The 17,454-nt window shown below is 44.2% G+C and overlaps 1 protein-coding gene across 1 annotated transcript in view; it reads left to right on the top strand.

The window, feature by feature from the left end:
* ELP1 (elongator acetyltransferase complex subunit 1) overlaps positions 1 to 17,454 on the top strand; it is a 60,382-nt gene that overhangs the window by 39,668 nt on the left and 3,260 nt on the right. Inside the window, exons 27-35 of the mRNA XM_070742197.1 lie at positions 672 to 769; positions 2,452 to 2,653; positions 5,520 to 5,581; positions 8,872 to 8,934; positions 9,035 to 9,095; positions 9,354 to 9,467; positions 11,524 to 11,635; positions 12,800 to 12,927; positions 15,391 to 15,548. Of these exons, the coding sequence (XP_070598298.1) occupies positions 672 to 769; positions 2,452 to 2,653; positions 5,520 to 5,581; positions 8,872 to 8,934; positions 9,035 to 9,095; positions 9,354 to 9,467; positions 11,524 to 11,635; positions 12,800 to 12,927; positions 15,391 to 15,548 (998 nt within the window). The remainder of the gene's footprint in view (positions 1 to 671; positions 770 to 2,451; positions 2,654 to 5,519; positions 5,582 to 8,871; positions 8,935 to 9,034; positions 9,096 to 9,353; positions 9,468 to 11,523; positions 11,636 to 12,799; positions 12,928 to 15,390; positions 15,549 to 17,454) is intronic.

Here is a 17,454-nt window from a genome sequence, read left to right as displayed (position 1 = left end):
TGGACCATGAGGTCTTTTTCTACCATCAATCTTCTATGTTTCTAAAAATGACTGAAATTGCTGATGGCCAGGTAAACATGATACAAAGGCCACTGGGCCTCTGAACCCACAGAAGAGCATGTATACAGCCCATTCATGCTTCAGGAAGGATTTTGAATCAGCTCCGTGGAAACTCTGAGGGGAGAAGTAGTAAAGGAGGAGGAGATATTTTCAGGCCGATGGGGATGTTTGGAATGTTGAGGGTTTGGAATGTTGTATCCTGTGGGGGATTTGTGCATTTAAAAAATGGAGATGTAGAACATAAAATCCCATGAATTAGAAGATAAACATATGAGGCTCCTCCCCCAGTTGCTTCTACATTCTTCTTTTTTAAAAAAACATCTGTTGATATTTTTTTTAAAAATGGGGAGATTCAGTAAATTGAGCCTCCAAAACCCCAGGTCTGATATATTTGTACTATGCAGTCATCCAGATTTGAAAAAGAAAAATGAAAGATTTTAAGTATGAATGATTTGGACTGCAAGTGGCTGAAACTGGATTTGGGCATCTTACATGTTGCAGTTTAAAATTAAATGTCATCCTGGTTAATTAAAATTAGCTCCCACAAGCCTGTTAGTAAGGTTTTGTCTTTTGAATGTCAGAAGAAAATACGCTACCTGTTGTTTTCTCAGGTCCAGAACATTTTCCAGAGTTCCTAAATTTGGTGGTTGATCAGAATTTGTATAATGAAGCGATCAAGCTCTTCTTGCCAGGCACACAAGAATACAAGGTACAGAAATAGTTTTCCATTCATCTTTATTTGCCGTCCTTTACTGGTGAGAGCAGGCAGCTGTACTCGAGTCATAAAATATGTGCTACAAAGTGGCAGGTACCTTTCCCCAAACATTTCCTTTCTTTTATCAAACCCAGAGTACATTAGCTAGAAGTTCCTCTTGCATAAAATTTGGTTTTGTGACTTCTGGTTCATGTAAGCTTTTAAATGTGATTTTTTGTCTTTAGAATTAGAGAAGTAATCTGATCTGCAATTGTCCACCTTAAAGGTTGTATAAAACTTGATTTCCTTAGAAACCTGCTAGGGATTCCTCCTTGGAAAGTTTCATAAAGCAAAGTAGATTATCTGATAATTTTTCCATGCATACTATCAGTCTTCCCCGAAATGGGCAATGGAAGGAGCAACTACAAGTAATCCTCAATTTATGACCACCGTTTAACCCAGAATTTATGTTGCTAAGTGAGAAATTTGGTAAGCGAGTTTTGTCCCATTTTACAACTTTTCTTGCTACAATGGATCAATGAATTGCAGGGCATTAAATTAATTGAATCTGGCTTCCCCATGGACTTTGCTTGTCAGAAGATCACAAAAGATGATTGCATGACCTCTGGCCACTAAATTTGAAGCCGTTCTCAAGCCTCCAAGTGTAAATCACGTGAGCATAGGGATGCTGCAAAGGTCATGAGTGTGAAAAATGGTCATGTCACTTTTGTCAGTGCCATAGTAAGTTCAAATGGTCACTAAACGAACTGTTGTAAGTTGAGGACTGCCTGCAGTAAAAGGCAAAACCTTGCCTGCACTGAGAAGGTAGACAGCCTGTGCTCCTTTGGCACTTTACAATTTTTCTTAAATATTTATTAATTAGATTTTTATGTCACCCTTCTCCATAGATTCTGGGCGGCTCAGAGCAGAATAAATACAAAAATACAATGAATAAGAAATCTAAACTTAAAAATATAATCTAAAACCCCGGTTTATTAAAAACAATCATCCACATTCACCCCATGTACAGTGGTACCTCTACCTAAGAACGCCTCCACTTACGAACTTTTCTAGATAAGAACCGGGTGTTCAAGATTTTTTGGCCTCTTCTCAAGAACCATTTTCCACTTATAAACCTGAGCCTCTGAAACTGTAACCGGAAAAGGCAGGGAGAAGCCTCCCTGAGGCCTCTCTAGGAATCTCCTGGGATGAAACAGGGCCAGAAAAGGCAGGGAGGAGCCTCTGTGGGGCCTCTCTAAGAATCTCCTGGGTGGAAACAGACCTGGAAAAGGTAGGAAGAAGCCTCCATGGGGCCTCTCTAGGAATCTCCTGGGAGGAAATAGGGCCTCCACCCTTGCTGTGGTTTCCCCAATTGCACACATTATTTGCTTTTACGTTGATTCCTATGGGAAAAATTGCTTCTTCTTACAAACTTTTCTACTTAAGAACCTGGTCATAGAACGAATTAAGTTCGTAAGTAGAGGTACCACTATACATTCTAATTGTGGCCGGAGCTAGGTGTAACACTCAACGGCCCCAAGCCTGCCAGCAGAGATAAGTTTTTAGAGCCTTGCAGAAAGTCAGGAGGGTGGGGGCACTATGAACCTGCCTATCATCTACAAAAAATATCCAAGAACAATCAACTCTTTGATCTGTGCAAAGGCCCAGGTCCATTTCCCTGTAACTCTCTTTTGCAGACCATCAGCTATGCCTACGGAGAATATTTAATCCAGAAGCATCTTGCCGGACAAGCTGGGCTGATCTTCTTCCGATGCGGTGCCTTTGAGAAAGCTCTGGATGCTTTTCTGATGAGTGGTGACTGGCAGCAGGCTCTCTGTGCAGCTGCTGAGCTTTGTTACACGGAAGACAAGCTGGCCAGCCTGGCGAGGAGAATGGCAGGTGAGCATCCACGTTGCCCTAAACCTGTCTCTCCAAATTTAGCCATCCCAATGTTTTTTAATTGTACAGTGGTACCTCAAGATACGAACCCCTCGTCTTACGAACAACTCGTGATACGAACCCGGGGTTCAGAAAAATTTTGCCTCTTCTTACGAACTTTTTCCGAGTTACGAACGCCAAACCCGAACTTCCGGGTTCGGCGTTTGGGAGGCTGCTGGGAAGCCCCCTGGCTGTTTTAAAAGGTGACAGCCGGGCGGGGGGGCTTCCCAGCAGCCTCCGAACGCCGAACGCGGAAGTGCAGGTTTGGCGTTCGGCTTTGGGAGGCTGCTGAGAAGCCGCCCGGCTGTTTTAAAAGGTCGCAGCCGGGCTGGGGGGCTTCCCAGCAGCTTCCCGAACCCCGAACTTTTGCCGAACTTCCGGGTTCGGCGTTCGGGAAGCTGCTGGGAAGCCCCCCAGCCCAGCTGTCACCTTTTAAAACAGCCGGGGGGCTTCCCAGCAGCTGCCTAACGCGGAAGTTCGGGTTTGGCGTTCAGCTTCGGGAGGCTGCTAAGAAGCCGCCCGGCTGTTTTAAAAGGTCGCAGCCAGGCTGGGGGGCTTCCCAGCAGCTTCCCGAACCCCGAACTTTTGCCGAACTTCCGGGTTCAGCATTCGGGAAGCTGCTGGGAAGCCCCCCAGCCCAGCTGTCACCTTTTAAAACAGCCGGGGGGCTTCCCAGCAGCTGCCGAACGCGGAAGTTCGGGTTTGGCGTTCGGCTTCGGGAGGCTGCTGGGAAGCCGCCCGGCTGTTTTAAAAGGTCGCAGCCGGGTTCGGGGTTCGGGAAGCTGCTGGGAAGCCCCCCAGCCCGGCTGTCACCTTTTAAAACAGCCGGGGGGCTTCCCAGCAGCCGCCGAACGCGGAAGTTCGGGTTTGGCGTTCGGCGTTCAGGAGGTCGCTGAGAAGCCCCTAGGCTGTTTTAAAAGGTGACAGCCTGGCGGCAGCGTTTTTTTGCAGGTTTTTTTTTTTGGTTGCACGGATTAATTGACTTTACATTGTTTCCTATGGGAAACAATGTTTCGTCTTACGAACCTTTCGTCTTACGAACCTCCCCCTGGAACCAATTAGGTTCGTAAGACGAGGTATGACTGTACAGTATTCTTTTTTTACAATTTCTTTTCCCATCCCCAAACATAAACGTGGTTGTTAAAAATGCTGTTCATTCTTATTAGATAGTACAGTTGAAATGCATGGTACTTATCAAAATCATTTAAGAACCAGAGCAGGGGGGAAAAAGACAGGCATATAGTCTGAGGAACATGCAGTCTAAATTTCAGCTGAGAGGCAGACCAAGAAGGAGATTGGAGAGGCATGGAAAACAAAGGTAAATACCTGCAAGCAGATGAACCTCACTATTAAGCTTGCAATTAGTTCATGAAATTAACTTTGCTTGTATGTTGATCAGCATATAGAAATTCATTCAAACTAGCACTGGAAGAATGAGGAAACTGCAGATGAAAATATAATTAGAAAAATACTAGACTGCAGAAATGGATAGGTGAACATTAAAGATAAAGGATAAAAGAGTATTTTTTAACATGGGATTTGTTTTATCAATGGTTAGACAGTAGAGGAAGAAATTAGAAGTTGGAAGATTATTACTAGGTAATAATAATAATAATAACAACAACAACAACAACAACAATAATAATTTATATATTTATTAAATTTATAAGCCGCCCAAATCCCAAGGGACTACCATCATCATCATCGTCATTATTATTATTATTATTATTATTATTATTATTATTATTATTATTATTATTATTTACAAGTAAACTGACCCAGACAATGCAATGTTTACTAAGCACTTATGTATGTTAAAGAAAAAATGCATAAATAATATATATAAGAAAAGAAATTCATTTAAACTGTGACATGGCCAAAGGCATCTTACTTGTCAATGCCTGATTTTATTTATTCATAGATTTCAATGGTCGCCCATCTCAAATATATTACTCAGGGCTGCTAACAGTGTTTCAAATGATAAAAACATATGCAAAAACAAAAATATAAAACCCATAGCAGCCAAGTGGATGCCATGACTGAAAAAATCTCTTCCTGGGGGTTGAAAATTGATATTCTTTGCCCTCTGTTGCCTGACCAGATAGAGCATGTAGTAGCAGCTGGAAAGACATGGCCGTATAAGTAACCTGGTCTCAAGCCAGGAAGAGCTTTAAAGGTGACTACCAGGACCTTGAATTGCACCTGGAATCATACCAGTGGCCATGCCAACAACCCAGCAACGATGTCACATGCTGAAAAACATTAACTGCTTGTGTCACTATTCTACAGCTGCTGAAGCTTTTGAATGTGTTTCAGTGGCAGCCCCATGTGGAGTTTGTGGCAGCAGTCCAATCTAGAGATCATTAGAATATGAGTGACCCTCAGTAGTGTCTCTCAGGGGACCCTAAGAGCCCCATTAATCTTCACCTTTGATTAAAAGCTACTTTTGTTGGGTCCTTCTCCAATAGCAACCTTGCCAAACTTCTGAAGATGTTTTTTCAGCATCAGCTCAAGTGTTGGGAAAGAATATGCACACTATTTTCAGCTGGTGTAAACCACCTCCACTAAGCCTTAGCAAGTCGTTGGACTAGATCTCTCTCTTGGACTGTATACTGGGGTGGAATGGTGCCCCTTCACGTACCTGTTGCCAAAGTTTAAGAACAGGGATAAAGTGACTGAGGAGGTACATTTGGTTCCGAGATTTGTGAAACTTTTACAGACTTGAAATACTGTAGAAGCACCACATCTCTGCTTCAATTTTAGAAGTTGAAAAAAATAGCCTTTTTAAATCTCACATGTTCTGTTCTGAAAATTTTTCTTCTTTCAGGAAGACTTACTGAAAAAAGAAAATATGTCGATGCAGCAGTTCTTCTGGAACAATATGCCAAGGTATAGTTCCCATTTTACTCCTTTCCATTTCTTCTGTTTCTGATCCACTTTTTCATCTGTGGTTTTCTATCCGTGTGTCTCTCTTCGCCCTACCGTCTTTAGCAGTCATGGGGAGCCTTTTTTGGTTCGCGGGCCAAAAGGGTGTGTGTGTGTGCATGTGTCCATACCCATTCCCTCTCCCCCACCATGCATGCGCAGTCGATGCTGCGCAAGAGCACAATGCCCCCTGTCCCCACGCATGCGCACAGGCCTCACTGAAACCTGGGACGGTGAAAAAGGGCCCAATGGGCAAACCAGAAGTTCATAAAAACAGACTTCCGGTTTGCCCATTGTGCTGTTTTGTGCACTCCGGAGGCTTCAGGGAAGCTTCCTGAAGTCCCAGAGTGCAAAAAATGGCACAATGGCAAACCAGAAGTCCATTTTCCAAACTTCCAGTTTGCCTGTTGTGCGGTTTTAAGCACTCTGGGGTTCCAAGAAAGCTCCCTTGAAGCCTCCAGAGGGCAAAACAGCCTTCCCCAAGGCCGAGGGTCAGCTGGCTAGCACGCGCATGCATGCTAGAGCTGACATAGGGCAACGCCTCGTGTACCCTCCAATATGGCTCTGCATGCCACAGGTTCGCCATCATGGATCTATAGGAAACCATAATGATGACATCGTCCCCTCAACTGTTATCATTCTATCTGACATAGCTACATAAAATCATAGTACAGCGGTACCTCTATTTATGAACTGAATTTATTCCATGACCAGGTTCTTAAGTAGAAAACTTTGTAAGAAGCAATTTTTTCCAAAGGAATCAATGTAAAGCAAATAATAGGTGTGATTGGGGAAACCACAGGGAGGATGGAGGCCCTGTTTCCTCCAGGGAGATTCCTACTGAGGCCCCACGGAGGCTTCTCCCCACCTTTTCTGGCCCTGTTTCCTCCCAGGAGATTCCTAGAGAGGCCCCACGGAGGCTTCTCCCCATCTTTTCCGGCCCTGTTTCCTCCCAGGAGATTCCTAGAGAGGCCCCACGGAGGCTTCTCCCCACCTTTTCCGGCCCCGTTTCCTCCCAGGAGATTCCTAGAGAGGCCCCACGGAGGCTTCTCCCTGCCTTTTCCGGCCCTGTTTCCTCCCAGGAGATTCCTAGAGAGGCCCCACGGAGGCTTCTCCCTACCTTTTCTGGTTACAATTTTGGAGGCTCGGATTTTTAAGTGAAAAATGGTTCTTGAGATGAGGCAAAAAAATCTTGAACACCTGGTTCTTATCTAGAAAAGTTTGTAAGTAGAGGCATTCTTAGGTAGAGGTCCCACTGTATTTGCATGATGATCTGTGACATTATTTCCAGAATCCCATCTTTCCCTGTATCTGAGCAGCAGTGGACTTCTTCCTTCCCCAGGTGATTAGATGTAAATCAAAATTCCCTAACACCATGAATTGTTCCCCTTGTTTCTGGACGGGTTTCCTTTTGTGAAGGACTCGCATGTCCTCATCTTTCATTTATAAGCCTCCAGTCTTTTCCATGTTGCTATTTCACCTTTCCTATCAAAGGATATTTGATAAGAGAGGAAAGATTGTATAAACTCATTTTTCATGGTATTGCGGAGATTGGTTCATCTGCAAGCCCCCGTGGTTACATTGCTTCATTTGGATTTTGTATGCTGTATCCTTGCTACATCAGGAGCAGATTCCTCTTAGCTTCCTACCAGTGCACTGTGTACGCATCATGATGTTGGGTGCACTCGTGCAATTTTGCTTTTGTGCATGTGCTGAGGGATGATTTTCCTTCTGCGGATGCTCAAAGAGCAAAAAACACACAAGATGGCATCGCACACCGACCGGCAAAGACGGCACCGGAGCTGTCACACGCAAATTGCGCAATTGGCGGGCCATTACCGGAGCGGCGCACTGGTAGGAACCCACCTCTGAGCTACATGTATAGACTTCAGTGTGTTGAACCCTGATGTTAACGGCACCAAATTTATTATAAAAATCACATTTGTCTTCGTGGCAAAGCTATCAGTCTTTCATCCATTCCTTACAAGTAGAATTACTGATAACATAAGTATTGCTAAAGTATTGCTGGTTGCTATCCTAATGGTTTAACCTATCTAATAAAATTAGCTTGATATCTCAAAAGTCCTGGGAAGGATGCCAGATAAGGAAAACACAAGAGCTGGTTCAGGCATGTATGGCTAGAAATAGCTTTTAATTCGAGGCCTACATCATCTGATGCTCTTGAACAGCATTGTGGCTGAGTTGATGTGATAAGATAGAAGCATTTGGAACATGAGGTTATATGAGTTCTAACTGTTCATTGGTACAGAATATTACCTGCAATGTAGTGCTAAGGCTAGAGGAGAAAACCACAAAATATGAAGAACTACAACTAGAAATAGAACAATTGTGGCAAAGGAAAGCAAAAGTAATACCAATAGTAATACCGTGTTTCCCCGATAGTAAGACACCCCCGATTGTAAGACGTATCGGGGGTTTCAGGGGGGTCGGCTAATAGAAGCCGTACCCCGAAAGTAAGACATATGTCTTACTTTCGGGGAAACACGGGGGTACAGTAGAACCTCGACATACGTGTCCCCCCCGCCGTCGTCCCCGCCACCGCCTGCAAGCGCTCTGCCAGGCGGCTCTCCCCGCTCCGCGCCTCCTTTATCTCTGGGTCTGCGGAGGGAGGGAGGGTTCCGGCCTTCCGAAGCGGCGCTGGGCGAAAGGGGGCAGGCGGGCAGCAGCGGAAGGTGAGAGGTGCCTCTTCAATATGCCGGAGAGCCGGAGAAGGGGGCGTCCGGCCCCCACCCCACCCCCAGCAGAAGCCAAGGGGGGGGGGGTCCTTTCAAGCGGCGCTGGGCAAAAGAGGGCGGGCGGCCAGCAGCAGAAGGCGAGAAGTGCCCCCTTCTCCGGCTCTCCGGCAGATCGAGCGCGCGAAGAGGCACCTCTCACCTTCCGCTGCTGCTGGCCGCCCTCTTTCGCCCAGCGTCGCTTCGGAAGCCGCCGAACGCCGTCAGGGGGGCGCTTGGCGACCGCCTCTCCGCTCGCCAAGTGCCGGCAGATCGAGCACGCGAAGAGGCACCTCTCACCTTCCGCCCTGCTGGCGGCGGTAGGTTTGTAAGGTGAAAATAGTTTGTAAGAAGAGGCAAAAAAATCTTAAACCCCGGGTTTGTATCTCGAAAAGTTTGTATGACGAGGCGTTTGTAAGATGAGGTATCACTGTATTGCTTTTCTGCTGAAGGGCTTCAGGAGAGGGAAACATTTCATTAGTTAACGAAATGAGAGTAAATGTTTGACTTATCCTTTTCCAGGACTATGAAGAGGCCATTCTGCTTCTTTTAGAAGGAACTGCCTGGGATGAAGCCTTGAGAATAGTAAGATTCCTGAAACCCTTGAATTTTTCTATTATCCGCGAGAAAAAACCGTTGGGTTTTGTTTTGTCAGAGAGGTTTATTGTTTTGTTTTCCATTTTAGATTTACAAATACAATAGGACCGACATTCTAGAGACCAACTTCAGGCCATCTTTGTTGGAAGGTAAGGCTTCCTGTGAACTGACAGGTGCTTGGAGGTATGAGCTTAATGAATTTCAAGTTCATTCAGGCAAAGGGGGAAAGTGTGTTGGTTTGAGATAAAGACACATAACAGACTATTGCAAAATTTTGTCTCTGGGTACCAAACACATCTAACCCTGATCTCGATTTTGTTTTAATTGTCCACTGCCAAATCAAAGTTTAATGTGTGTGCTTCAGCTACATGTGTATAATTTTCCTTTTACTGTGTTCATCTCTCTAGCTCAAAAAAATCATTTGGTGTTCTTGGAAACCCAGAAAGCAGAATTTTCTCACCATCGTAAGCGCCTTTCTGTAGTTCGAGAGCTTAAGCAGCAAGCCCAAAATGAACTACTAGGTAATGTATTTCAATGGAATTATGTTTTGTGACACTAATTCATAGAAAGCTCCTTGCTAGTGCCTTAAGATAAGAGCAGGGACTTCAGTTATTAGTTCAGAAAAATAGTAGAACTTTACATTTTCGTTCCTACTAGTTATGAAGTGCTTCACAAGTGAGACTGTGGGGAGGCTGGGAAAGCAGTAGTAAGGCCAGTGATTTAAACCATCAGAAGATCGCAGTGAACAAGTTTGATTGGATTGGATTGGATTTGTATGCCGCCCCTCTCCGTAGACTCGGGGCGGCTAACAACAGTAGTAAGACAGCATATGACAATCCAATATTAGAACAGTTAAAAACCCTTATTGTAAAACCAAACATACATACAGACATACCATGCATAAAATTGAAAAGGCCTAGGGGGAAAGAGTATCTCAGTTCCCCCATGCCTGGCGGCAGAGGTGGGTTTTAAGAAGCTTACGAAAGGCAAGGAGGGTGGGAGCAATTCTAATCTCTGGGGGGAGTTGGTTCCAGAGGGCCGGGGCCGCCACAGAGAAGGCTCTTCCCGTGGGTCCCGCCAAGTGACATTGTTTAGTCGACGGGACCCGGAGAAGGCCCACTCTGTGGGACCTAACTGGTCGCTGGGATTCGTGCGGCAGAAGGCGGTCCCGGAGATATTCTGGTCCGGTGCCATGAAGGGCTTTATAGGTCATAACCAACACTTTGAATTGTGACCGGAAACTGATCGGCAACCAATGCAGACTGCGGAGTGTTGGTGTAACATGGGCATATTTGGGAAAGCCCATGATTGCTCTCGCAGCTGCATTCTGCATGACCTGAAGTTTCCGAACACTTTTCAAAGGTAGCCCCATGTAGAGACCATTACAGTAGTTGAGCCTCGAGGTGATGAGAGCATGAGTGATAGTTGGCAACTGGTTTCATAAATGGCTGTTTAGCCTAGATCCGTGACACAGTCCTCTCTGCGGGCACATGAGCCGTTGCCCTAGCTCAGCTCCACCATGCGTATGTGTGTGCCTACCCCTGGACAGATGATTTTGGGTGTCTGCTGTGCATGCGTGGGGCGGGCGGGGGGGACGCAGGGCTCGCACATGTATGTGGGAATGGGTGAGAGGAGCACAGGAGCGTAGTGTGTGCATCAGCAATGGGTTGCTCCCAGTTCGGCCCAATTCTGCAAACTGGTAGCAGTGGTGGGAGGCTCTGCCCACCCGTCTGGTATGATTCTGCACTGAAGTGTCATGCACGCACGCAAACAAGTAGCAATGGGTTTAGGACCCACTACTGGTGTCCCTGCATGGGGGCAGGAGAGCACAGGAGGGTCACGTGCATATGCGCAGAGACCGGGGAGCGTGGAAGATCGTGCATACACGCACATGCATGGAGGACAGGGCGCGGGGGGTCATGCACGCATGCACAGCGGTGGGGGGGTCGCACACACTTCCTTGGGGGTCACATACACATTGCATTTTGGGTGCGGGCCATGTACACATGTGCTTTTGGCACACAACGACAAAAAGTTGAGCCGTCACTGGCCTAGGTGGAAACAAATGAAGGAATAAGCGTTTTGAACCCCTCAAAGTGTCTTTAATTAATTCTTTGTAAAGGAGGGTAAGGAACTTCCTCCTATGTCTTCCAAGATTCTGTATTTACACCAGATTATCACTAAAGGTACATTATTGCAATCTGTGTAGTTTTTACTTTCTTGACCTTGTTTGGAATCATGCTACCCTCGTATTCAAAGGCAGTGCCTTTCTGTATGCCAGATGCTGGAAACCAAGGTATTTGAATTTAAAATTTCCAGGAATATCTGCCATACCTCCAGAAGAATAAGATGCTGGACTAGATAGAGATGGTTCATTCATTCAGTCAACCAATCTGTTAACTAAGAGATCAAAGTTCAGATTGCAATTGTGAACATTTCATATTAGGGATCATTGTTTAAATCACTGTTTTAGAAACGCAGTTTAAAAAGTGCTGTTGAAATGAAGCAACAAGAAAGGAATTTACTTAAGATGTGAATATTTTCCCCTTTTATTGATCAAATAATTAATTTTTACAGATCACGAAGTATCAAATTGTCCTGAATCGGATCTCTTTTCCGATACCAGCAGTTTGGTGACAGCCAGTGACACAAGTTCCAAATATACCCACAGCAATTCAAGAATATCTGCGTAGGTTACTTTGCCTTATCATAGCTTTGGTGTACAATAGTTTGACTGCCATTCATGTCCCAAGTGGAAAATTTTGGTCTCCAGATAAAGTCTGCATTTCTTAGATCTCCCTGAACTCCACTGGGAGCTTGATAATCAAACAGGCTACAAAGCAATTTCTCTTGGCTCCTTAAAAGCCTGAAACATTAGTCATTTATTATTCATCATTAATTAAAATACTTTCCCATTTTCAGAGAAAAATAATTTTAGAGGGAAAATTTCACATTTTAAAAATAATCTTCTTGAATTCAGTGTAATGTCTTAAGAGAATATGCAGTTTATAAATGCCTGAAATCTTTTTTTGCTGAAACTATTACAAAGCCTGACTATATATGAAGAACGGTGGAAGTGTAAAGTTAATGGCATGCTTCCAGTTCCCATGGGTGTATAGAGAGATAACAGAGATAGGGATAAAAATAATTCTTTTTCTGATTCTGTTGCTATTCAGTGGAACCAGAGATTACATTTTGTCAAAAAGAGAAGGACATAAAACATCTCAGTCTCTGGCAATAATCACAGTTAATAGTGAAACAAAAAGAAAATGGATAAATTGCCCACCAAGTTTTACACGTTACTATCATTGTCCTTCATATTGTAAACCGAGGCTCTTTGAATGAGGTGGTTCACAAATATGAGAATGTGAACAGGCATTTCTTCAGTTCACTAAAGCAGCTACTTTTTTGAATTTTGAATGTGAATGCATGCACTTCAAATGATATTCTGCTGATCTGCACACACTAAATCTGTTTCTGTGTGACGGCAGATGTATTCCATTTGAATCTTCTTTATTTCCCCCCTATAAAAATCCAGAATCAAAATTTGCTGCACAAAACAAGCAATAATAGGAGGACAGAGTCTTTTTCTGATGTGCAACTTTTTAAGAAAGGAAAGGGGTTGCGGGAAGCAGTGCTAACATAATCTTATCCTATAAATTTCATCTTCAGTCTTGAAATAGTATGATCTATATCAGGTTGACTATCTCAGCATGAGGCTTCCATCATCCGATTCCAAGATGAAATGTTTATAAGCTGCCCTCTCCGGTCCCTTTGGTCTCTCTTTTCACTTCTCCACTACTACCACCTAGTCAGCCGGCTCATTTTGCAAATGCTCTTTGATCTGTTATAGACGTTCCTCAAAGAACCGTCGCAAGGCAGAACGCAAGAAACACAGCCTGAAGGAAGGAAGTCCCTTAGAAGATGTTGCCCTTCTGGAGGCTTTAGGGGAAATAGTTCGAAGTACTGACAACCTGAAAGGTGAGTTGCAAAGAGTTGCTTCTTCAAATTTTGGATGTGGCATATAGGATATAGCCCTAAAGGAGATCAGGGAAAGATCTGATGGAGATGTCAAAAAGCAGGGCCTAATGATCGGCAACCAATGCAGACTGCGGAGTGTTGGTGTGACATGAGCATACCTAGGGAAGCCCATGATTGCTCTAGTATTAATAGAGATTCCAAGTGTTGATCATCTGTAATCTTGGAGTTAAGAGGGAGTTCACAAAAGACTGTCCTTACCAGATTAGCCTAATTACCAAATACACATACCTAAAACCAAGTTTGTAGATGGGATAACAATTGTGAATATTTAACTGTTGGTGCTAATTTATGTACTCCTACTGTTCCTTCCTTTCCCCCCCACAATAATAACCCTTTGAGGTGGGTTGACTGAGAGGTCGTGGGTGGCCAAAAGTCACCCAGATGGCTTTCACACTTAAGGTGGGGCTAGAATTCACAGGAGACTACAAATTACTCTGGCTCTCATTTTCTTCTCCCTTTTAGAGTCTTTTGATAGGATAGTAATGTTAAGGAATCAGATTAATTAAAAAAACTGGCTGTAAATGAGCTATTTAAAAAAAACAGTACTGAGGAGATGAAACATGATAGTTCTCACTCTCTTGCCTTTTATTCCCCTTTGGTTCTCTTTCCTAATTAGAATCAAGCCTGTAGTCGCTATTTTTATGGCAAAATAATATAAGAGTTAACAGGGTGCAAGGACACGATTGTTTGGTGGTTAAAGACATTGAAATTTGTCAGCTGCAAAGCTTGACAGCCTGGGTTTGAGACCTGAGCACCAGACGGTGGGGTGAGCTCCCATTCTTTGCCCCAGATTCTGTCCACCTAGCAGCTTGAAAGCATGCAAATGCAAGTAGATAAATAGATACCACTTTGGAGGGAAGGCAACAGCGCTCTGTATGCTTTTGGCATGCCGCTCTGTATGTAGCATGCCAGTCGTGGAAAATGTCTGGACAATAATAATAACTATTATTATTATATGGACGTTTGCCCAAGTTCGCCTGGTGCACCAGTTGCGGCCCTACCTGGACCGGGACTCACTGCTCACAGTCACTCATGCCCTCATCACCTCGAGACTCGACTACTGTAATGCTCTCTACATGGGGCTACCTTTGAAGAGTGTTCGGAAACTTCAGATCATGCAAAATGCAGCTGTGAGAGCAATCATGGGCTTCCCTAGGTATGCCCATGTCACACCAACACTCCACAGTCTGCATTGGTTCCCGGTCAGTTTTTGGTCACAATTCAAAGTGTTGGTTATGACCTATAAAGCCCTTCACGGCATCGGACTAGAATATATCTGGGACCGCCTTCTACCGCGCGAATCCCAGCGTCCCACAGAGTTGGCCTTCTCCGGGTCCCGTCGACGAAACAATGTCATCTGGCGGGACCCAGGGGAAGAGCCTTCTCCGTGGCGGCCCCAACCCTATGGAACCAACTCCCCCCGGAGATTAGGACTGCCCCCACCCTCCTTGCCTTTCACAAACTCCTTAAAACCCACCTCTGCCATCAGGCATGGGCTGTTTCCACTTCATGTATGGTCTGCATGAGATGTATGATTGTTTTTTATATTAAGGGTTTAAAATTGTTTTAACTATTGGATTTGTACTGTTTTGTTGTTGTGAGCTGCTCTAAGTCTTCAGAGAGGGGCGGCATACAAATCTAATTAATAATAATAATAATAATAATAATAATAATAATAATAATAATAATAATTTATTAGATTTGTATGCCGCCCCTCTCCGAAGACTCGGAGCAGCTCACAACATCAATACAAAATACAAATCCAATGATTAAAAAGCAAAACAGTTAAAAACCCTTGATTTAAAAACAATCATACAACCCAAACAAACCATACATAAAACTGCTGGAGATGAGCACCGTGCCCTAGCGTCAGACACGACTGGACAGGAAAACCTTTATCTTTAAACTGTGTGCATCTATGTGCACCTTCAATTCAGTGCTCACTCTTGGTAACTGCCTGAATAAGTCCTTGCAGCTTCCTTGGCAAGTTCTATTGGCAAGCTCTACTGTAAAATAATGACAACTGATTCTAAGTAAATAACCGATTCTCAGTAACTTTTACGAGAGAGGGAAAAAGAATGAGAAAGTATGCTGAAACTTTCTAACTTAAAGCCCTGTCAGCCAATATTGTTATTTTTAGAATGTAGGCCATTTCTAAATGCCTTTCCAGAATGTCCCTGGAGTAGCCAAGCCCTACAGCAAACTCCAGGGCTGTTGTTCTGAAATTAGGGAGTTTGAGCTGACGGATACAGTTTATGCCTATATCCCTGAAAAGGGGGAAGGGAAGGATTTCATTATTTTCAACCTAGGATCAGGGGGCATGCATGGAAGAGGTTTATCGTCTGTGTTCCCCACCTTTAAAAAAAAAAATGCATTTCAGAAATGCTTTTTCTCCCCCACAAGGTGAGATACACAGCCTTTTAAAGCACCTGGTCCTGTATAGTTACGATGAACAAGCCCGGGAATTGCAACAGGCCTTCGAGGATACCCTTCACTTGGTGGAGAGCTCCCTGCTTGAAATCTGGAGCCCAGCCTTGCAGCAGCACAGCACAGCGAATTCAGTAAGACATTCATTCCAGCCCCCTTGGAACTCTCACTGGCAATTGCACTGTTTCGTTTTGAAAAAGCATTCTTAAGGAGGTCACTTTATTTGAAGGAAAATCCGTTGCAATAGAGATATTCACAAGAGGTGTATCCATGGGGAAAGGAAATAAGCAGCATCAATTTGCTGGTTTTCCTCTTGATGGGTGCACTATACAGTGTTTCCTTGATTTTCGCGGGTTCGAACTTTGTGGAAAGTCTATAACCACGGTTTTTCAAAAATATTAATTAAAAAATACTTTGCAGGTTTTTTCCCTATACCACGGTTTTTCCCACCTGATGACGTCATATGTCATCGCCAAACTTTCGTCTGCCTTTAATAAATATTTTTTTTACTAAACATTAATAAATAAACATGGTGAGTAATAATCTGAATGGTTGCTAAGGGAATGGAAAATTGCAATTTAGGGGTTTAAAGTGTTAAGGGAAGGCTTGTGATACTGTTCATAGCCAAAAATAGTGTATTTACTTCCGCATCTCTACTTTGCGGAAATTCAACTTTCGCGGGCGGTCTCGGAACGCATCCCCCGCGGAAATCGAGGGAACACTGTATTACATGCCTGTTCAAAATGGGAAAAGCTTCCGGTACAACTGCATGCCACTTCTTAGGGAAGAAGCTAGATATGGTAGCAGTTTGAGTTCTTACTCTCATTGCATTTTATTTTTAATTTTTTTAAAAAATCATGGCTGTACCAGATCATGGGTTTCTGAGGGGGTTAAATACTGCACAGCTCAATATATAGCAATTTTATTTACCTAATTTTTTTTTTAAGAGCATGCCACTTCATTGGTTTGGGTCGAGAAGTCTGCTGCCAGGAAGATGTTGTATATGTGAGTGTAGGTAGTCCTTGATCTATGCCCGATTGTTCAGCAATCGTTCAAAATTATGACTGTGCTGAACGAATGATGCTTGGGAGTTTTGCCTGTCCCAGCACCCGTGACATGCAAATGCAATTTGGGCACTTGGCAACAGTTGATATGCATGGGGGAGTTAAGATATTCCTTCCCCCTAGTTGATATCGCCAGGCATGGGGGAGTTAAGATATTCCTTCCCCCTAGGCCATTACAAGTTATGCATGGTATGTGTGTGTGTATGTTTGGTTTTTATAATAAGGGTTTTTAGTCATTTTATTAATTGGATTGTCACATGCTGTTTTTTATCATTGTTGTTAGCCGCCCCGAGTCTGCGGAGAGGGGCGGCATACAAATCCAATAAATAATAATAAATAATAATGACCAGAAAGTCCATGGGGAAGCTGGCAGGGAAAGTCACCCCAGTCACTAAGATAAGCTTTGCACCTACCCACTTTGTTCATACCCTGGCAGCCACTTGCATACCCTCCCCAAACATTCCTCATCCTTTTCTGTACTCTGCATCTTCAACCATACTACAGCCTGACCCTCCCTCTTACCCCACGGATTGTCCCTGGCCCATGCGCGTTCATGCTCCCCACCCTCCTTTGTACACCCTCATGGACCTGCACTGTGCCTCTCACTCGCCCTCCCTGATTCATGCGCATGCACAACCCCTTGCACCTTCCCCAACCCTTCCTCACTGATCTGGGCCTTCCATATCCCTCTTGCACTTCCCTTGAATACTTGTGCATCCTCACTGATCCTCCCCCCACACTCCTTTGCTTCTCTCCCCCTTGACTCGTTGCGGAAAGTCAGCAGAAAGTTGTCTCACCTAAGAAAAATGGGATTTAAATAATGAGAGCAACTGGGATGCAGGGATTTTTGTTGCTAACAAAAATTTTGTTGCATTCCCAGACTGCCCGCGAAAGTCGAATTTCCGCGAAGTAGCGGTGCGGAAATAAAAACACAATTTTTGGCTATGGACAGCCAAAAACTACCCCCACGCACCCT

Source organism: Erythrolamprus reginae, chromosome 2, assembly GCF_031021105.1.
Source record: "Erythrolamprus reginae isolate rEryReg1 chromosome 2, rEryReg1.hap1, whole genome shotgun sequence".
Classification (NCBI taxonomy): Eukaryota; Metazoa; Chordata; class Lepidosauria; order Squamata; family Dipsadidae; genus Erythrolamprus; species Erythrolamprus reginae.
Note: the sequence above shows the minus strand (reverse complement) of the source record. Positions and strands in the feature narration are given on the sequence as shown.